This window comes from Ascaphus truei, chromosome 6 (genome assembly GCF_040206685.1).
Source record: "Ascaphus truei isolate aAscTru1 chromosome 6, aAscTru1.hap1, whole genome shotgun sequence".
Taxonomy (NCBI): Eukaryota; Metazoa; Chordata; class Amphibia; order Anura; family Ascaphidae; genus Ascaphus; species Ascaphus truei.
Genome location: NC_134488.1, coordinates 86,465,871 through 86,489,284, shown reverse-complemented (window position 1 = coordinate 86,489,284; position 23,414 = coordinate 86,465,871). Strand labels below are relative to the sequence as shown.

Genomic DNA, 23,414 nt, shown 5'->3' with positions numbered 1-23,414 from the left:
TATGAGGAGCTCCATCGTGGAGATGCTAAGTTTGAGTCGGCAGAGGATCATCCAGGTCTGATTGTGGTAGAGAAACTGCAGGCAAGTAGTTGACACAAATTACTTGATTGAGTATCAGGGACGTACATTCATTTATATAAGATATACATGTTGGTGTACCAAAAATATATACACACATTGGGAAAAAGTATTTTTGGGTGCAGAAAATACTTAAAAGTTCTAACAAGCATCGATTATTTAAATACCTCATTAGTGTTCCAACGATGCCTTTCTTTTGGTAAACTTGAACATTTCGGTAGACATTCGAGCAGTTTCTTCGGTAAAAAGATCTTTACATGACTGCCGTTGCTGTTTCCATGATCATCTGACAAAAAAAAGACGAAAAATTAAGGCTAAACAATTTACGGAATCACAAAATGTGTAAGCTGATTCTACTTCTTCTTTAAACAATGTATGGATAACATGTTGTTTTCAAACTCTCTAATTGGAAAAGTAAAAAATAAATAAAAAGATATGCATGAAATAGTTATTTAAAGCAGCAATCCCCCATAAGCCAAATTTGTGAGCAGGATCACCAGTTTCTATTGGCCGTAAATCAGCAAGCTCTGGTCTCGTGGACATCAGGGGAACAAAGATCAGCAAGGTTAAAAAAAAAATATTATAATTTAAAAAAAAACATAGAAGTGAGAGAGAGACAGCGAGCCACACAGAGGTAGAGAGAGAGAGAGGTAGAGAGAGAGCGAGGCACACCGAGGTAGAGAGAGAGAGAGAGAGAGCGAGGCACACAGAGGTAGAGAGAGAGATACAGAGGTAGAGCGTGAGCCACACACACAGAGAGAGAGAGACAGAAAGAGAGACAGAAAGAGAGAGAGAGAAAGAGAGAGACAGACAGACAGAAAAAGAGAGAGAGAGAGACAGACAGACAGAAAGAGACAGACAGAAAGAGAGAGACAGACAGAAAGAGAGAGACAGACAGAAAGAGAGAGACAGACAGAAAGAGAGAGACAGACAGAAAGAGAGAGACAGACAGAAAGAGAGAGACAGACAGAAAGAGAGAGACAGACAGAAAGAGAGAGACAGACAGAAAGAGAGAGACAGACAGAAAGAGAGAGACAGACAGACAGAAAGAGAGAGACAGACAGAAAGAGAGACAGACAGAAAGAGAGAGACAGACAGAAAGAGAGAGACAGACAGACAGAGAGAGAGACAGACAGAAAGAGAGACAGACAGACAGACAGAGATAGACAGACAGACAGAAACAGACAGAGAGAGAGAGAGACAGAGAGACAGTGAGAGAGAGACCGAGAGACAGAGAGAGACAGAGAGAGAGAGAGAGAGAGAGACAGAGAGAGACAGAGAGAGACAGAGAGAGACAGAGAGAGACAGAGAGAGACAGAGAGAGACAGAGAGAGACAGAGAGAGACAGATAGAGACAGATAGAGACAGATAGAGACAGATAGAGACAGATAGAGACAGAGGTAGAGAGAGGGAGAGAGCCACACAGAGGGAGAGAGAGCAACACAGAGGGAGAGAGAGCAACACAGAGCCACACAGAGGGAGAGAGAGAGAGGGAGACAGAAAGAGAGACAGAAAGAGAGAGAGAGACAGACAGAAAGAGAGACAGACAGACAGACAGAGAGACAGACAGACAGAGAGACAGACAGAAAGAGACAGACAGAAAGAGACAGACAGAAAGAGACAGACAGAAAGAGACAGACAGAAAGAGAGAGAGAGAGACAGACAGAAAGAGAGAGAGAGACAGAAAGAGAGAGAGACAGACAGACAGAGACAGACAGAGACAGACAGAGACAGACAGAGACAGACAGAGACAGACAGAGACAGACAGAGACAGACAGAGACAGACAGAGACAGACAGAGACAGACAGAGACCGAGAGAGAGAGACCGAGAGAGAGAGAGAGAAAGAGCCACACAGAGGGAGAGAGAGCAATACAGAGCCACACAGAGGGGGGGAGAGAGACAGAGAGGGAGAAAGAGCCACATAGAGAGAGAGCGAGAGAGAGAGATCCTCCTGGGAGAAGATGAGGACACAGCAGAACTGGCTGCACACTACATCAGCACCTGCCAGAGGCTGAGAGACGCCCACTAACCCCCACATCCCTGTGTGTAAATGTTACCCACATACCCTGTAATCATTATACCCAACCCCCAATAATTAATGTACTGTATAACCATTATACCCTAACCCCTAGTATTTGTGTAATCATTGTCCCCCACCCCCTATTATTCACGCTTTGGCAATACTAAAATGTTTGTTTGTCATGCCAATAAAGCTGATGAGAGAGAGAGAGAGAGAGAGAGAGAGAGAGAGAGAGAGAGAGAGAGAGAGAGAGAGAGAGAGACAGAGACAGAGACAGAGACAGAGCACTGACATTCTGGGCCCACCTAAACAACAGCCACCCACAGTCTTACTATTACAGAGCAATGCGAAGCCAGGACCTCCTCACTAAACCCTGTGCCATCAAACAACTTGTCCTCTCACTCCAAGGACAAAACCCCACACAGATCAACAACCTGCCAAAAAAAGAAATCAACTCAATCTCCAACGAAATGAAGAAGCAGTATGTGACAAGATGGGAAAATGATATCCAGCGCTCAAAGAAGCTGGAAACCTACCACAGCCTACAGAGAAAAAACACTCTGGCACCCTACCTACTGAAGGTAAAAGACCCAAAACAGAGACAGACCCTGGGCCAGAACAGAATAAGTGCCCACAGCCTAGAAATAGAAACAGGCAGATCAGACAGAACAGGAAGCCCCGGGAGATGAGACTGTGCCAAAGATGTGAGCTAGGAGAGGTAGAAGATGAAACACACTTCCCGTTGCGTTGCACACAATACTCTGAAGTGAGGAGTGCCCACCTAGAGAAACTAACTGCTGTTATCCAGAACTTTAATAATGTAGAGGAGAACCAAAAAATAGCGATCCTCCTGGGAGAAGATGAAACCAAAGCAGAACTGGCTGCACACAATATCAGCACCTACCACAAGCTGAGAGACGTCCACTAACCCCCACATCCCTGTGTGAAACTGTTACCCATATACCGTGCAATCATTATACCCTACCCTCTAGTATTCGTATAATTATTGTCCCCCACACCCTATTATTCACGCTTTGGCAATACTGAAATGTTCTTTCGTCATGCCAATAAAGCTGATTTGATTTGAGAGAGACAGAGAGAGAGACACAGGGAGAGAGCAACACAGAGCAACACAGAGGGAGAGAGAGCGAGCCACACAGAGAGCGAGCGCGAGGGAGCCACACAGAGAGCGTGCGCGAGGGAGCCACACACAGAGCGAGCGCGAGGGAGCCACACACAGAGCGAGCGCGAGGGAGCCACACACAGAGCGAGCGCGAGGGAGCCACACACAGAGCGAGCGCGAGGGAGCCACACACAGAGCGAGCGCGAGGGAGCCACACACAGAGCGAGCGCGAGGGAGCCACACACAGAGCGAGCGCGAGGGAGCCACACACAGAGCGAGCGCGAGGGAGCCACACAGAGAGCGAGCGCGAGGGAGCCACACAGAGAGCGAGCGCGAGGGAGCCACACAGAGAGCGAGCGCGAGGGAGCCACACAGAGAGCGAGCGCGAGGGAGCCACACAGAGAGCGAGCGCGAGGGAGCCACACAGAGAGCGAGCGCGAGGGAGCCACACAGAGAGCGAGCGCGAGGGAGCCACACAGAGAGCGAGCGCGAGGGAGCCACACAGAGAGCGAGCGCGAGGGAGCCACACAGAGAGCGAGCGCGAGGGAGCCACACAGAGAGCGAGCGCGAGGGAGCCACACAGAGAGCGAGCGAAAGGGAGCCACACAGAGAGCGAGCGAAAGGGAGCCACACAGAGAGCGAGCGAAAGGGAGCCACACAGAGAGTGAGCGACACGCACACAGAGTGAGCGAGCGACACGCGCGCACACAGAGAGCGAGCGACACGCGCGCACACACAGAGAGCGAGCGACACGCGCACACACAGAGAGCGAGCGACACGCGCAGAGAGCGCGAGCGACACACGCACAGAGAGCGAGCGACACACGCAGAGAGAGCGAGCGACACACGCACAGAGAGCGAGCGACACACGCACAGAGAGCGAGCGACACACGCACAGAGAGCGAGCGACACACGCACAGAGAGCGAGCGACACACGCACAGAGAGCGAGCGACACACGCACAGAGAGCGAGCGACACATGCACAGAGAGCGAAAGGGAGCCACACAGAGAGCGAGCGAAAGGGAGCCACACAGAGAGCGAGCGAAAGGGAGCCACACAGAGAGCGAGCGAAAGGGAGCCACACAGAGAGCGAGCGAAGGGGAGCCAAACAGAGAGCGAGCGAAAGGGAGCCACACAGAGAGCGAGCGAAAGGGAGCCACACAGAGAGCGAGCGAAAGGGAGCCACACAGAGAGCGAGCGAAAGGGAGCCACACAGAGAGCGAGCGAAAGGGAGCCACACAGAGAGCGAGCGAAAGGGAGCCACACAGAGAGCGAGCGACGCACGCACAGAGAGCGAGCGACGCACGCACAGAGAGCGAGCGACGCTCGCACAGAGAGCGAGCGACGCACGCACAGAGAGCGAGCGACGCACGCACAGAGAGCGAGCGACGCACGCACAGAGAGCGAGCGACGCACGCACAGAGAGCGAGCGACGCACGCACAGAGAGCGAGCGAGCGACGCACACAGAGCGAGCGACGCACACAGAGCGAGCGACGCACACAGAGCGAGCGACGCACACAGAGCGAGCGACGCACACAGAGCGAGCGACGCACACAGAGCGAGCGACGCACACAGAGCGAGCGACGCACACAGAGCGAGCGACGCACACAGAGCGAGCGACGCACACAGAGCGAGCGACGCACACAGAGAGCGAGCGACGCACACAGAGAGCGAGCGAGGCACACAGAGAGCGAGCGAGAGACACACAGAGAGTTCGAGAGACACACAGAGAGTGCGAGAGACACACAGAGAGTGCGAGAGACACACAGAGAGTGCGAGAGACACACAGAGAGTGCGAGAGACACACAGAGTGCGAGAGACAGACACACACAGAGAGCGAGAGACCCACACACACAGAGCGAGAGACCCACACATAGAGAGCGAGAGACACACACAGAGAGCGAGAGACACACACAAAGGGCGAGAGACACACACAAAGAGCGAGAGACACACACACAGAGCGAGAGACACACACACAGAGCGAGAGACACACACACACAGAGCGAGAGACACACACAGAGCGAGAGACACACAGAGAGCGAGAGACACACACACACACACACACACACACAGAGAGAGCGAGAGACACACACACACACACACACACATACAGAGAGCGAGAGACACACACATACAGAGGGAGAGAGACACACACACACACAGAGCGAGAGGCACACACACACAGAGCGAGAGACACACACAGAGAGCGAGAGACACACACAGAGAGCGAGAGACACACACAGAGCGAGAGACACACACAGAGCGAGAGACACACACAGAGCGAGAGACACACACACAGAGCGAGAGACACACACACAGAGCGAGAGACACACACACACACAGAGCGAGAGACACACACACACACAGAGCGAGAGACACACACACAGAGAGCGAGAGACACACACACAGAGAGCGAGACACACACAGAGAGCGAGACACACACACACACACACACACACACAGAGAGCTAGAGACACACACACACACACACAGAGAGCTAGAGACACACACACACAGAGAGCGAGAGACACACACACACAGAGCGAGAGACACACACACACAGAGCGAGAGACACACACACACAGAGCGAGAGACACACACACAGAGCGAGAGAGACACACACAGAGCGAGAGACACACACACAGAGCGAGAGACACACACACAGAGCGAGAGACACACACACAGAGCGAGAGACACACACACAGAGCGAGAGACACACACACAGAGCGAGAGACACACACACACAGAGCGAGAGACACACACACACAGAGCGAGAGACACACACACACAGAGCGAGAGACACACACACACAGAGAGCGAGAGACACACACACACAGAGAGCGAGAGACACACACACACACAGAGAGCGAGAGACACACACAGAGAGAGCGAGCGAGAGACACACACAGAGTGCGAGCGAGAGAGACACACAGAGTGCGAGCGAGAGACACACACAGAGTGCGAGCGAGAGACAGACAGGGTGAGAGAGACACACACAGAGCGAGAGAGACACACACACAGAGCGAGAGAGACACACACACACAGAGCGAGAGAGACACATATACAGAGCGAGAGAGACACACACACAGAGCGAGAGAGACACACACACAGAGCGAGAGAGACACACACACAGAGCGAGAGAGACACACACACAGAGCGAGAGAGACACACACACAGAGCGAGAGATACACACACAGAGCGAGAGAGACACACACACACAGAGCGAGAGAGACACACACACAGAGCGAGAGAGACACACACAGAGCGAGAGAGACACACACAGAGCGAGAGAGACACACAGAGCGAGACACACAGAGTGAGATAGTGGGAGAGAGACACACAGAGCGAGAGAGCGGGAGAGAGACACACAGCGAGAGAGCGGGAGAGAGACACAGAGCGAGAGAGCGAGAGAGAGATGCACACAGAGAGAGCGAGAGACGCACACAGAGAGAGCGAAAGAGAGACGCACACAGAGAGCGCGAGGGAGACGCACACAGAGGGAGTGAGAGACCCACACAGAGAGAGCGAGAGAGAGACGCACACAGAGAGAGCGAGAGAGACGCACACAGAGAGAGCGAAAGAGAGACGCACACAGAGAGAGCGAAAGAGAGACGCACACAGAGAGAGCGAAAGAGAGACGCACACAGAGAGAGCGAGAGAGACGCACACAGAGAGAGCGAGAGAGACGCACACAGAGGGAGTGAGAGACCCACACAGAGAGCGAGAGACCCACACAGAGAAAGCGAGAGAGAGACGCACACAGAGAGAGCGAGACGCACACAGAGAGAGCGAGAGAGAGAGACGCACCCAGAGAGAGCGAGAGAGAGACGCACCCAGAGAGAGCGAGAGAGAGACGCACACAGAGAGAGCGAGAGAGAGACGCACACAGAGAGCGAGAGAGAGACGCACACAGAGAGAGCGAGAGAGAGACGCACAGAGAGAGCGAAAGAGAGAGACGCACACAGAGCGAGACGCACAGAGAGAGCGAGAGAGAGACGCACACAGAGAGAGCGACAACGAGAGACAGACGAGCGAGAGAGACAACGAGCGAGAGAGACAACGAGCGAGAGAGAGACAACGAGAGAGAGAAAGAGAGACAACGAGAGAGAGAAACAACGAGAGAGAGAAACAACGAGAGAGAGAAACAACGAGAGAGAGAAACAACGAGAGAGAGAGAGAGAAACAACGAGAGAGAGAGAGAGAGAGAGAGAAACAACGAGAGAGAGAAACAACGAGAGAACGAGAGAGAGAACGAGAGAGAGAGCGAGACAACGAGAGAGCGAGACAACGAGAGAGCGAGACAACGAGAGAGCGAGACAACGAGAGAGAGAGAGACAATGAGACAGCGAGAGAGAGAGAGCGAGACAGCGAAAACAAGAGAGAGACAGCGAAAACAAGAGAGAGAGAGACAGCGAAAACAAGAGAGAGAGAGACAGCGAAAACAAGAGAGAGAGACAGCGAAAACAAGAGAGAGAGACAGCGAAAACAAGAGAGAGAGACAGCGAAAACAAGAGAGAGAGAGAGAGAGACAGCGAAAACAAGAGAGAGAGAGACAGCGAAAACAAGAGAGAGAAGAGAGAGAGAGAGAGAGAGAGAGAGAGAGACAGCGAAAACAAGAGAGAGAGAGAGACAGCGAAAACAAGAGAGAGAGAGAGAGAAAGAGAGAGACAGCGAAAACAAGAGAGAGAGAGAGAGAGAGAGAGAGAGACAGCGAAAACAAGAGAGAGAGAGAGACAGCGAAAACAAGAGAGAGAGACAGCGAAAACAAGAGAGAGAGAGACAGCGAAAACAAGAGAGAGAGAGACAGCGAAAACAAGAGAGAGAGAGACAGCGAAAACAAGAGAGAGAGAGACAGCGAAAACAAGAGAGAGACAGCGAAAACAAGAGAGAGAGAGACAGCGAAAACAAGAGACACAGCGAAAACAAGAGAGAGAGAGACAGCGAAAACAAGAGAGAGAGACAGCGAAAACAAGAGAGAGAGAGACAGCGAAAACAAGAGAGAGAGACAGCGAAAACAAGAGAGAGACAGCGAAAACAAGAGAGAGAGAGACAGCGAAAACAAGAGAGAGAGAGACAGCGAAAACAAGAGAGAGAGAGACAGCGAAAACAAGAGAGAGAGAGACAGCGAAAACAAGAGAGAGAGACAGCGAAAACAAGGGAGAGACAGCGAAAACAAGGGAGAGAGAGACAGCGAAAACGAGAGAGAGAGCGAAAACAAGGGAGAGAGAGACAGCGAAAACAAGAGAGAGAGAGACAGCGAAAACAAGAGAGAGACAGCGAAAACAAGAGAGAGACAGCGAAAACAAGAGAGAGAGAGACAGTGAAAACAAGAGAGAGAGACAGCGAAAACAAGAGAGACAGACACCGTGAACAAGAGAGAGAGAGACAGACACCGTGAACAAGAGAGAGAGAGACAGACACCGTGAACAAGAGAGAGAGACAGACACCGTGAACAAGAGAGAGAGTGACAGACACCGTGAACAAGAGAGAGAGAGACAGACACCGTGAACAAGAGAGAGAGAGCGAGACAATGAGACAGCGAGAGAGAGAGAGCGAGACAGCGAAAACAAGGGAGAGACAGTGAAAACAAGAGAGAGAGACAGCGAAAATAAGAGAGAGAGACAGCGAAAACAAGAGAGAGAGAGACAGCGCAAACAAGGGAGATAGAGACAGTGAAAACAAGAGAGAGAGAGACAGCGAAAACAAGAGAGAGAGAGATTGACAGTGAAAACAAGAGAGAGAGAGACAGCGAAAACAAGAGAGAGAGAGACAGCGAAAACAAGAGAGAGAGAGAGAGAGAGAGAGAGAGAGAGAGAGAGAGACAGACACCGTGAACAAGAGAGAGAGACAGACACCGTGAACAAGAGAGAGAGAGAGACAGACACCGTGAACAAGAGAGAGAGAGACAGACACCGTGAACAAGAGAGAGAGAGACAGACACCTTGAACAAGAGAGAGAGAGACACAGACACCGTGAACAAGAGAGAGAGACAGACACCGTGAACAAGAGAGAGAGAGACACAGACACCGTGAACAAGAGAGAGAGAGACACAGACACCGTGAACAAGAGAGAGAGAGACAGACACCGTGAACAAGAGAGAGAGAGACAGACACCGTGAACAAGAGAGAGAGAGAGACAGACACCGTGAACAAGAGAGAGACAGACACCGTGAACAAGAGAGAGACAGACACCGTGAACAAGAGAGAGACAGACACCGTGAACAAGAGAGAGAGAGACAGACACCGTGAACAAGAGAGAGAGACAGACACCGTGAACAAGAGAGAGAGACAGACACCGTGAACAAGAGAGAGACAGACACCGTGAACAAGAGAGAGACACCGTGAACAAGAGAGAGACACCGTGAACAAGAGAGAGACACCGTGAACAAGAGAGAGACACCGTGAACAAGAGAGAGACAGAGATCAAGAGAGAGACAGAGATCAAGAGAGAGACAGAGATCAAGAGAGACACACCCCTTCCAAATCTATTTAGGAAAAAAAAAGCAGTAAAGTTATATCTGGTAACAAAACGGTTACCAGGAATGTTACCAAGTCTGTTTCTCATACTTTAAAAGAAAAAAAAAGTAGACAATTTTTTTTTTTTTTTTTTAAACCCAACAACATTGGGGAACAAGTCCCACACACCCTAGTATGGAGCCAAACAGTCTATTTCTTCAGTAAAGGGTACTGTAGGTAAGTGCTAGACTCTTCAAGTGTGGTTACACTTAACATATAGCAGTCATAGAAAGAGAGGAGACACAGCTATACTACCCCAAGACAAAGCAACACTCAGAATTTGTAGATGATACAATTCACTTGAGATGGTTCACATGGATGATACGAAGTTATCATACGAAGTTATCATCCATGTGTACCGTCTCAAGTGAATTGGATGCTCTTCCACAAATTGTGAGTGTTTCTTTGTCTTGGGGTAGTGTGCAATCTTCTCTTTTTTCATGCCTCCATTAGAAAGACAGGCACCTGGCATTCCAACACGGAATCTCGCTCTTCGTATTTGTATTTTTTACATTCATATAAAAATGTGGCCAGAACGTGGGACTGCGGCTTTCTACTAACAGTGCTTAAATCACGACTCGGCATTACTCAGAACACAGCCCCGTGCACAGGTGCCACCACTCCTAACACCAAAGAAAAATTATATCAGTGGCATATTTATGAGCTTTAATGTTCATTATTGATACCTCTTAAGACTGATATAAACATTAGAAAAACATTTACACGTTGTAATCTGAAGTTTGAGATGTTATTTCATTTCGTTAGGAAATCCTTTTTGTGTAATGTCAGTGTGGAGCAGAATACCCCTTCCGTTTATATTTGATGAAGAGGATAAAGGCCTATCGTTGTGCCATAATTGGGACATTTGTGCTATACGGCAATGCTGCATTATTAAAACAGTTTATACTGCACTAAGGTAAAAAAAAAAAAAGTGCCTTATGATCTTAGCAAGTTGATTATTACTATATGCTTTATTTACAGAAGTTTCCCAGCTACACAACTAAGGCAATAAAACTTCACTAAATGTATCAAGAACCTGTATTTGTAAATGTATCAAGAACCTGTTTTTGTAAATGTATCAAGAACCTGTTTTTGTAAATGTATCAAGAACCTGTTTTTAATCATTGCAGCCAATGGGATTTTTCTCTTCGATAAATCTGGTGCAGTACTTTTGCACCAGTTTTGTTCCAGATTTGCACCGAGAGAATGAGACCTGACCCCCCCCCCCCCCCCCTATGTTTGTTAGCTTGTCAAATATTAAACGTGAACGGTGTACTACCGACTGATGTAAAGACATTAAAATAGAGATTGATACTTTAAATATCCCTTCGATCTTTCATTTACATTTATTATACCAACATATTTAAGTGTGTAGTTCAACTTAGGAGTTTTTAACCATTCAACCATAGACTTAAGTTTCTTTTTCTATCTTGATCACAAACTTTATGGCTCCGTAATGGCCTAATTTTCAAAGAAGATAAAAAATAATAATGTCCCTTTTAAGTTCAATACAGGAAGCAAATTATATTGGTATGTTTACAAAATGTTTTCTGTGAGCGAAGTGACACTGCTTCTTTAACCCTTAAATCACAAGATTCCAAACTATTTTTCTTTCAAAAACTGCATTTACTCTTTGCCATCTTAATCAAGAGCTTCACTGTCAAATCGTCTAACAGTTTATAATTTCAGAGACATCTATCTTTAGTACACTTCAGCATCTGTCTTACTTGCAATGACATCATAAAGTAAAGGTGGCTGGCTACATGTCAACCCTTGTAAGGAATATAAATACTTTTCTCACATGTTATGGCACTTACATATAGTAAAGCTACTGTGCAAATATACTCATGGTGAAGCTAAAAAAAATTAAAGGATGTATTTAGTCCTGTAAGGCGACGCTTATGGGATTATGATTATTTTTATTAATATACTATATGTGCAGTATTTAAAAGAGAGATGGAAAAAAATGCTTCAAAGACAAGAACTAATGTATATAAAGCTGACACAGAGGTTACTTAATACAGTAGTGCAAATGACAGAAATAGTAACCAAAGAGGTTTGTAGTTATGATGAGGAGATACTATAATATGCTGGAAAATACAGTGTTTTTCATACGCCAATATGTGATCCAATTCTTATTCAGTTGTTGAAATGGTGTACACGGGGGAAAATCTGTATTTAACAACAGAAACACATGGCTATCATTCTAGAGCTCCATTGTTTCATGAAACATTTTTGCCAGTCGTTAAGATGGTAAAAAAAAAAAAAAGCATGTGGAGTGCTCCTCACATGGATAACCAATAGGTTTCAACGTTATGCAATATTTCAAAGCAACACATACTGCTATTTAGCAAACAGATTGATTAATGCACGGTAACTTCACAAGATACAAAATTATCAGATTACTTAAAACTACTTAAAAAACAAATGAAATGGTTATGATTAAAAAAGCAAATCTGCTTAAAAAAAAAAATAAGACATTTATGTTGATGTAGCCTTTTAATAAACTGCTTAATGCATTACACAATAACAATTTCCATTCTATTTCATGTTGTAAGCACTCCAGAGATACTGGATTATATGTTACTGCTTTTTTTTGTGCATATAAAATGGCAGCCATTACTTCTCATAGGAATAAACAATTTTGCAGTCTGCTTAAATGTATACTACTTCTAAGGACAAAAGCATTAAAATAAAAATGAAAAATATTGTGAATAATTTATAAATCTGGACTACTTACTTAAAAAAAAATATTTGCTTAACATCACAATATAATTAACTTCCTTAAATTAAATTATTTGTTTAACACTTGACTTTTTAACTTTATGGGGATATTGAGCTTGTCTTTTCAGCATCGACTATGAAGAGCAAAATGTGCATCAATTATGTTTTCAGTCCACTCTTAGCTCACATGCCAGTCACAATTCCAGAATTAAAATCCTTAAACAAGTCGCTTGCTGTTTGGTCCTAGTAGTGATTGTCCCTTTATTTCTACTTTGATTAACTGCATTTGTATCAGAACATCTCAGGCTGCGCTTATAGTGCCGGCGATGTCGCGGCAAAACAGATGCATTGCCGCCGTCGCGTGCGCTTATAGTAAGCGCGACACAGCGACGGATTGGTCGCGATCGCTGGAAGTCATCTCTATTTCATTTTCCAGACACTGTCGCGTTGCCGGCACTATAAGCGTAGCCTTAGAAGGAGATATATAGATCCATATCACCCTCTATATCTATCTATATAAAAAGGGACAGGCACTCCTATATGCAAAAAAAAGTGAAATTTCCCTGTTTTTGCATATACTGTAGGGGTGCCTGTCCCTTTTTCTGTATCTTTTTGGACAGTAAGTATCCTCCATTTACCTTTATTTTGTGCGCGCCCTGTTTCTGACAGAGATAGGAGCTATGTCTATATTTATTTTTACCAGTTGTCACCTTAGAATATAAATTATGATGGTGTCATGTGTTACGAATATAGAAGATTCAATTGTTTCTGCTTTCCCTATTAGAAATTCTTTAACGGGGCTGTTTGCTCATAGCTTTAAAATAAAGAAACAAAAACCTCTCTTTATGACAACAATCAAGCAACAGTATTTTCAATTACCTTTCTTAAAGCAGTAATTGGCATTGTTTATTTATTTTTAAAACATTGTTTGAATGGGGAGGGTACCCTAGTGCAAGACCACTTGTCATACCACTGTGAACCCCTCTCCCCTCCAGTAGACCTGTGAAGTTTTAAAAGATTTGTACACTACATTTTTATCTATCAATAACTCTTTTCTTGGTCCATTATGTGGTATTATAATCTACATTACAACATATATACGCTTCTCTTAAGATTAATGTGGCTGCTTCAATTTTGCACTACAAAATAGTGCAAATCATTCAATTTAAAAACCTGTCAGTGTTGTAGTACAGTATACACAGCAATAAAACCTGTTTTGGAATTGTGACAAACTCAAACAGGTTATTATTTTTAAAACACAGAACATATAAAAAATTGGAGTTTGTTTCAGATCGAAATTAGTCATCTTTAAAAATGGAGCTGTAGCACATTCTCACTGCATTGAAAAAAAAAACTTTAAGGTCTCAGCAAGATATTTACATCTAAAAATAGACAAGTTGTACTTTGATTTAGCTGGAATATTTCGGCAAGTTGCGAGAAAGCCCAGAGAGCCTAAATTAATTGCAAACAATATGAAATATCTGGTAATTTTATGGGCTTCTTCATGCTCCCTGCACTTTATATTCCCAAAGGAGGCAACATGGATCATAAAATTTTACAGCACACCATACCAAATCAAAAATGATCTTTGTCATCCACATGTCTTTTTTTGTAAGTTTTCATATCCTCCGAGACTTGAAGACTGTATTTCTAATCTTAACTAAAGAAGGTTAAACAGCATGGCAGGTAAATCTACATATTTGGATGAAAAAAAGGGTATGGTATTGCTATTAATGCACAATTAAACATATCACTAATCAAAGCTGCAGACTTTTAAAAGCAGTTTAGAAAAAAAAGTGAAAATAATAAATAACTTACAGACATGACTACAGTAATGTGTTTTGACAGAGTTCATTTACCATTTATTATTGTGTACATGCCTTATTCTGCTTTACTAGAGAATGCTACTGAAAAACTTTCCAAAACACAATTGTAGGACAATGCAGAGAGTTACTTTTGACATTATTACTAACGTTCCTTCACAATGTGGTATTGTCTCATCCTGAAAAGGTTAATATTGTCACATTGTTCCAACATGTGTTCAAATCCCCTTTAAAATATTGGGCAAGTGAACACTATACTGTACAGGCATACCCCGCATTAACGTACGCAATGGGACCGGAGCATGTATGTAAAGCGAAAATGTACTTAAAGTGAAGCACGACCTTTTTCCCACTTATCGATGCATGTACTGTACTGCAATCATCATATACATGCATAACTGATGTAAATAACACATGTGTAACAGGCTCTATAGTCTCCCCGCTTGCGCACAGCTTCGGTACAGGTAGGGAGCCGGTATTGCTGTTCAGGACGTGCTGACAGGCGCATGCGCGAGCTGCCATTTGTCTATTGAGCGATATGTCCTTACTCTCGAGTGTACTTAAAGTGAGTGTCCTTAAAGCGGGGTATGCCTGTACCAGCTTTCAAGTTTTTTCTTTTGGGGCCCTAGTTAAGAATAGAATTAGGCCTACTCACCAGTCAATAAAAAAAAATCTTACACTGTCATATTAAAGACTCTTGAAACGCATTCCATAATAGGAATTCTGTGCAATAGAAGCAGCTGCAGACATCTCAATATGAAATCTCCACAAGCATATCTTGTGAGATTCTTTATCAACTACATTTCTGTTGTTTTCAGGGCTGAAGGAGTGCCTTAGTGATTAAAGACACTGAATCTGATAACAATAATACAGAGTATGAAGCAGGGGAACCTGGTTCAAATCCCAGTGTCAGCTCCTTGTGACCTTGGGCAAATCACTTAATCTCCCTGTGCCTCAGGCTCCAAAAATATAAAAGTGTAAGCTCTACAGGGCAGGGATTGGGTCTGTAAAAAAACATCCTATGTGCTGCGTACCGCACACTATTCTGTAATTGTGAAGCGTTTTCAGTTCCTTAGGGAGAAAACCATAATATGAACTAAAGTTATTACTATAAATTGTATCCAGCAGATATAGACTAGAAACTGTGTCTTGTTAATGAGTGTCAGAAGAGAGAGGTTTGGTGCACTCACAAGATCTATAAAACTGCCTCGAGTGCACAAAGATTATCCCACATCGGGGAGACTTATAATGCACGACACCTCATCCACAAACAAGAAGGAACCAGCACTCCAGAGGTCTTCATATATTAAAAAAAAATATATTTTAATCCACATAGATTGACTTTTCGGTCAAACACACTGACCTTTGTATGAAGACCTCTGGAGTGCCGGTTCCTTCTTGTTTGTGGAAGATGTGTCCTTGATAATGGTTGTGACATTGTTTAATGTGAAATACAATTAGTATATTACAATGTAATTTAACTCTTTGCAACACTCCCAAATGCACACTGCCCATCATCGATGAACAAGAGGGGAAATAGGCTATATTGATTAATATTATGCATTCACTTCATGCCATTAGTAAACCAGTTCTAGGCACAGACACTAGAAGGAAGCATTTATGTAGGGTGACATACCTTTCTCATGGGTCCTAATCATTTCTGCAAAAGTGCAGAAGTTACCACAAGCTAACACGACCTACACTTTAAAAAAAAAAAAAAAAACCATCATGTTACTCACATTAATTTTTGGGAAACTTGCACCTTCCCATAGTCTGATTACTATTAACTCGGAACCTAACCTGTACTGACAATAGCGTTTTCATTACAGTAAATAAGACTAAATCTACTGAATCTTAACATAATTAACTACCATATAGAATAGCGTGGAAATGTAAAATGTTTGGAGTCAATACTGCAAAGAGACACAAAAGTAGAAAAATGAAATGAATCCCTTGTTTCAATTTGAACCTTCCCAGTTCACAATAATTTCTACATGTACTATGATGAGTCCGTCCTTAAAATGATTTAGCTGGGTTTATTGTTCCTCATCAGTGGAGATGATTGTTCATGCCTCAAGACCTCCAGGAGTCCTTGGTCAGTTTCAATTGCATGGGGGCTATGTATCAAAGGATCCTGGATGCCAAAATGGAGGGGGGGGGGACCTGCACAAGATTTATCAAAGCAAAAAAGAAAAATCTCAGATTTTCATTTTTATTAAATCTGCAATAATTTCTTCCCCCAAAGCTGGTAAACTTTGATACATAACACTGAAGGTGTTTTATAAGTAGAATGATTAAAACAGTATGCTACACCAACTACATTTCCTGTAGACATTTACGTATAACTTCGATTTCAAGCACCTAAAATATCTTTCCAAAGCCATGTTGAAGTATCCAGCAGTATAAACTTTAATTTGTTCAAAGAGAAGGCCTTCATATGTAAAATTTCCGCCTCCTTGGTGGAACTGCTGCCTAATATGACCCTTACCTTGTAACTGATTACCTAGCACAACAGTACTTCCTCGAAAATGTGCATTTTTGGCATGTACTACTGAATTCAACAAGATAATTGCATAATTACTTTGGTATCTAAAACATAGAGCAGCATGACCTTTTCTGTGATGCATGGCAATTGCACAAAAGGATTTATTTTCCACATTTTTCTAGGCAATTATTTTCTTCACAATAAAAATCTCAAACTGTACAAAGCCAAAAGGCAGAACCTGACAGACCAAGTCTTTCAGTCAAAGGTTGTAGCTTTCAATGTAACCAATAAACACAGGATATACTGTAATTACATGGATGTATTACTGTATATAGAATGAGTAGTGATACGTTTGTGTTTATGGCTCTTTAAAGCCCACTTGTTTCTCATTACTTTGACCGTGCAAACTTATTGCTTTGAAAGCAAAAAAAAAAATCCTTAAAACTGATTTTATTACTTGCAAACTGCCTGAAAACAATAGATTATTACAAGATTTAACCAATTTTTATCCATGGTTTGATAGAATGTTATATCTTAAAAAGTGTTTCAAAGAAAATAAATTCTTACAAATTCCTTCCTACTTCCAACTTTTTCTATTTGTGCTAGTCACAAAAATGCATTAGAATGACATTTCTTGTATGCTACATAATGTGATTAAGATTGTATGGCAACCTCTTCAATGCGGGAGGTCTACTTTGATGCACTAATTTACTATACATTAGAGCTCCTTCGAAGTGAAAGAAGATAATTCATAGACCATCTTTTTAATTAATCCAAAATTGAGGAGATGATAAAACCGCTCAAAAATGGAAGTAATTTGTATTTTCTATTAAAATGGCATATATTCCAGCTTTAAAAAAAAGTTACATTATTCATAAAAACAAAAGGAAAGAAATTAAAAAATAGAGATATGCCAGATCTTGGCACTCTAATTGTGTTAATCTTAAGAGTACTGCACATTATATAATGAATTAACGTTTCAGAAAAGACTGGTACTATTTACTGCATTAAGAGGGGATTCCCTAGTTAGCATTCAGCACCTTGGTTAGCAACCACAGCATTGTGTGTGACAGACATTCACTGTGAACCTATTTACCGAAAAGGTGTAGCATAATCTCAAACAGCATGTGTTTTCCAAGATAAAATATTTTTTGAAGTGCACACCATAACCACAAAGGATATCTGTATGTTTTCAATAGAAGAAACATGCCAAGCATTTAAAAATGTCGCTAAGTGCAATATGTTGATGTTCAATCACATGTATGCTCCCACAGCAGCAAAACATTAAAAAGCATCAAGATGAAAAGATGGTGACTGATATAAAATGTGAATCTGTATCACCAGACACCTCATAACAATTCATTTTCTTCACATCTATTGCTTTAACCCAATAAGGGTAAAGGGGAAATTAACGTAGTAAAAATGGAAAATAATGAATAGTAATGTGAACAAGTGATAAAGGATTTCGTAGTGAAACCCCAACTACAGCCTTGTAAAGCACCCCCCTAACTTTATAGTTGCAAAGTAGCCTTTCACTTGGTGAAATACATTAATTTGTTAGTATCAGAATTAAAAATCCTAATATAAACCTGTCACCTACATCTACGGTTGCAATGTATTTATCATAAATAATAAGACTGAAGGGAAAATCAGCTTCAAGTGCAGATAGTAAGCGTGTAATCTCATCCACTGGGCCAGACAACAGTTTGTTACGTGTACTTTAAGGACAGGTCTAAAGTGAAAGGAGACAGTCAGTTCCATCTGCTCTAAAAAAAAAAATACATTCTTAAACAGTCTACAGAGTTTGCAAATCACATTCCATTGGGTGGAACAAAACTGGCAATGGGTGGGAGAATGACCATATGTGAAGCAGAGGTCCTGTGGAACAATATCAAGTATAAGCTATAAACATTTTTTTCTTCATATTTCTACATTAAATATGTATATATAAATAGTATTGTTGGTTTTCAAACAAATTGATTACGTTGAATATACTAGAACATATTATCCAGCATTTATTGTGCTTGCATAATTGCCCAACATGTTTTCAAATTGGAAAGACTCCGCTCCATCAGCATTACCTTTCATAATTACAAGCAAATATTACAACCATTTTTATTTAACGATTGTTTTTCAGCCTGAGTATGGTATACAGAACATAAAAAGATGCATATATTTGACTTTGAAGTTACACCAAAACAAAAATAATAGCTTAATTTTAATTTGCTGGAATGTATGTTTGGTCCTATTTTGCTTTACTTACCATTAAAAAAAAAAAAAAAAAAACATAAAATCAACAATTTAAAAGACTAATTAAGACTGTCCCTGGGAAAATAAATGTTTCGGTACGCTTCATGTTTCCTTTGTTATACTATCAGTTATAGACTTTGTGTTTCGAGATGGTCTAGATTTCCACTTTGCAAAAGAAAAGGCTAGACACAAGCATGCAAATTAATTACTGCAACAAGGGATAGTAAGCTTGAACAAAAACAGTACTGTGCTCCAACTGGGAAATAACTTTTTGTTTTTACTATATGAAAATCTATATTATTCAATTATGCTTTTCTCAACAACTATGATACTTATTAGATTATCATTTTTCTAGACTTCAATCATGATTTTCTAACTTCTCATTTAGCAATTCAAAATATATTAAAATATATGGTTTCGTCTCTTATAAAGAAATAAAATAGAGAACATGTCAATAATTTTGTTTTATGCAGTGATGTGAATTAATTTGATATGGCAATTAAAAATATAGTTTGTAGTATCTGAACTTAAAATGCAAATGTGCCATTTTTCTGTAAAGCCAAAGCATTTGGAAAAAAAAAACATAATCAGCATGTCTATACTGAAAATATCATGATAGTGCATCACTACCCCCTTGTGGATTTGAAATATATTAAGTGGTACCTAAGATTATCAAATTATCTAGTATTCTTTAAAAACACAACACTATGTACAAACGTACAGTCTGATTGGTTATTTGTTAAGCGTGCACTCTGGAAAGCCATGAATAGTTAAGATACCACAATTAATTGGAGACAATGACATACTGTACTTAAACACATTATAGATAAACTTTCCTTTTTCTCTAGTTGTAGCTCTATTGGAATAAAACTGCTACCTCTCTATAAGAGTCATCGCGACATTAAGGAATTCCCTTTTATGTTAATTTGCTAATTACCAATCAGCAATATTATATACATTATATTAACTTAACCCATGTAACCTAACCGGTCATTCAACCATTAAAAATAATAATAATAATTATATATATATCTTTTATTATTTTTTTCTCTTCTCCAATATTATTTTACACACACAGAGACACACACACACACACACACACACACTTCAAATATCCATCGAGTCCATGGGCTGCTTCCAAATTGCAAATAGCTACTGCCCTTCAATCAAAACATCTATGGGTTTCCCCAGCTCAGGTAAAAAGGCACATTTAAGAGGAATGATGCCGTTTATTGTAAGATAAACAAACCTGTATTTATCCATTTTTGAGTAACATTAATTCATCAGTGCAAAACAAATGTAATTATATTTAAATGTCACCACACTTAAAATCACCTCCTACAAGTATTACATATAAGTAGATGCTTTAATAAAGTGCATGTATGTGTCACATGCGCTATTTGTAGTGTAGTAAACTTCACGATGCTCATTTGGTGGAAAGTTTGGTGTATATGTCTGACTCTGAAACTCATCCCTTACCATGGAAATGTATCAACAAGATGCCCCTGTCAAGGATGAACTAACATGAGGCAAAATAGAACCCCCCCCCCCTCTTCCCCCCACACACACACACAAAAAATGAATGGGAAATGCCTTCTATCAGAATGGGGGGAAAAAAACTCATGCCACGATTTCTCTTCAAACATGTGAATAAACACTGGAGCTCTTTTACACCATTTACCATACTTTCCAGTTGTCTGGCGCCGGGTCTGGTTGGTTAAAGGTCCTTCCACGATGTTATTCATTGAAATGACGAGGTGCTGCTTCTCTTCCAAGCCAATACTACTTACAACCCGGTGGTTGTGATTTGTGGGAGCCAAGGAAACATCCCAGCCCCCTCTTCACTCACCCCCCTCCTCCCCCTGCTGCCCTCTCTCTCTCTCTCTAGCAAAATATGAAATCAAGGTGGATAAAAGGGGGTGCGTGGAAGTGGCAGGAATACCGGGTGACAGGACACGGTGCTTGGACGGGGGACCCCTTCCTACCCGATCCTCCTCCCCCAGCCCCACGTCCTGCTGCTTCAATCTACACAAGTGACAGGAGCTCTCAGCAAACTGTGCCCACACCACCTCCTCCTCCCTCCGCCGCCGCCGTGTGCGCCCAGCTCCACCGCTACTCAGCCCTCGCCTGCCTTCCCAGCGCGATACCCCTCCCCTTTCCCTCCCTCCTTCACGCTGCCTTCGGCCGCTACTCTTTATTGTTTGGGGAGGTTTTTTGTTTCTTCTCTTTTTTATCCCTTCTTCATCTTTCGAAGCCCTGAAAGAAACACAACTGAAATGTTTCGCTCTCTTTACCTTCCGGCTTGTTTTCGGCAGCCATTTCCCCTCCGCGCGCCACATCCTCCTCCTCCTCGCGACCGGTAACCAAGCGCGCGCTCCCGGCAGGCGACAACAGCGGCGCGCGCGCGGGAGGGGTGGAGGGAAAAGTAAAAGGGAAGAAAAAAAGGGTGGGTGGGGGGTGTAGAGGGTATCCCGGTCACGCCCACTTCTCACAGTCAGCTCTTGGACGTGAGAATGGAGCCTACATGATTGACGTCCTTTGCAGCCAATCGCGACAATTGTTTTTTTTCCCCTCAAATCAATGTGGGAGGGTCGCTGTCTCAAAGAGTATTGACTCGTCAAGCTTCCCCCCCTCCATTGGCTACGTTGGTCCTGGCTCAATGATACACGCTATTGGCTGAAGAATAAACCGCCCATTCAACCCCTAAACAAACAATTTGATTGGACAGTGGGCGAAAGAGCTAGTAAATGGAGGCCAATCGAGTTAGACGAGAACAAAGGGAGCGTGTCCATTGGATAGCACGGGAGGGAGGCGACGTGCGGGGTGGAGTCTCCGCGAGGTGGCTGACCAACGGCAGCGCAGGATGCCTCCCCTCAGGAAAGGGCTGAGCGGGTGACGATGGTAGTGCGTCATGACCGCTCCCTCGCGTGGAGCTTCCACACGTGAGGCGCTCTGAGGTCGGCTCGGGGTGCCCCCTCTGCCCCCTGACGGGGACGAGGCAGCGGGCGCGTTACTGTCTCACATGGGAGTAGCCGGGACACATGCCCTGCGCGGCGAGACCTGAATCCTGTCCTCGACGATTCTACAGCAATTATCAGTATAATAGAGGCAGCTTTTTATAAATCGCATCTAGCGGTGTTTGTTGTCCCTTTTATCTCGCAGCGTGTGTGCAATGGATATATTGAGATTGTTAGTTTAAATCCAACCGCCCCCCATTCCCCCTCCCTTCATTACTCTCCTGATGCTACCAGAGGAGGAAGCATCCATCAGTTTATAATCCTCTATGGCTGCTGCCATGGCAGCGCAGACGTGTGTGACTGTGGTAATAGCAAACACAAGTTTTCTCATGGTAAGTTGAGAGCACATGGTTGTGTCCCCTTGCATTGCCAACAAAGATGGCAGCCTTATTAGGCCAAGTCTATACAGATTTCGACCAAGCGGAGTCGTGACGTCAGCCGCGTGAAGTGGGTGCGTTTTTGGCCATGCTAGATGCGCTGTGGGGGCGTGTCTGGAGGCGCCACTGAGCCGGTTCGTCCTCATTGGGTGACCTGCCCGTCACGCCGAGAAATCAGTTTCAACTGATTTCTTGCGCAACGTACGCCCACTCCTGTCGCCCACGCGGTCTATGGGCGAGATCAATGCCTTAAGGCAATCTGATCAAGCATCCGTGCCAGCATGGACTAAGACTAAGGCCCCGCTCCCTCAGTCAGCGCACCCGCACTGCAGACAGGCGGCGCGCTGACAGGCAATTGACCGCGATATGCGGTCTGTAGGGAGCCGGGAGGGGGGGGGGGGGCGTGGTAAAACTTTGCCAGGTCTGAGATCGTGGTGCCGTCCACTCCCGCACCACCACCCCCACATGCGCGCACACACACATACATATACACTCACACACTTTTCCCCCGAAGCTCCTTCCCTGCTCGCCTCCCATCCGTAGCTCCTTCCCTCCTTCCCTCATTGGCTGACTGCCGCACCACGTGACGTGTCAGAGCTGCAAATCACTAGGAGCTTGCAGCGACGGCTGATGCGTCACAGCACGCAGTCAGCCAAGTAGTAAGGAGCCAGCGGGGACCTCCACACTGGAGAAAAGGGGCTGGTGGTCCCCGGACGCAGCAGGACCAAAGCCTTAGCCTTTAGGAAGAGCAGGGACTGCTACAGTAAAGATTATTTGTAGAGTCTTCAAGGACCGAAACGTTGGACCAGTTTTCATGCACAATATATATACATTTAAATATTACTGTTTGTGTCTCATTCATTTTTTTTCCAAATAAAATACATGAGACTGGAAGGTGTTTTATTTATTTTATTTTGAGCACACAACTGAGTATTATGGTTTACATTATTAATGGGCAATCCAAGCAATATCCTACATGTGTTTTTTTTATCACTTCTGTA

At 43.9% G+C, this 23,414-nt stretch overlaps 1 protein-coding gene across 8 annotated transcripts in view; it reads right to left on the bottom strand.

The window, feature by feature from the left end:
- Positions 1–21,804, bottom strand: part of CAMTA1 (calmodulin binding transcription activator 1) — a 1,668,879-nt gene extending 1,647,075 nt beyond the window's left edge. For 7 of the 8 annotated variants that reach the window (XM_075605007.1, XM_075605006.1, XM_075605009.1 and 4 more), the window contains exons 1-2: positions 20,701–21,307; positions 246–364 (exon numbers count right to left, since the gene is read on the bottom strand). In XM_075605007.1, the coding sequence (XP_075461122.1) occupies positions 246–364; positions 20,701–20,764 (183 nt within the window). In that variant the 5' untranslated portion in view covers positions 20,765–21,307. The other variant, XM_075605012.1, reaches the window with a different exon arrangement.
- Between the last annotated feature and the right edge of the window lie 1,610 nt (positions 21,805–23,414).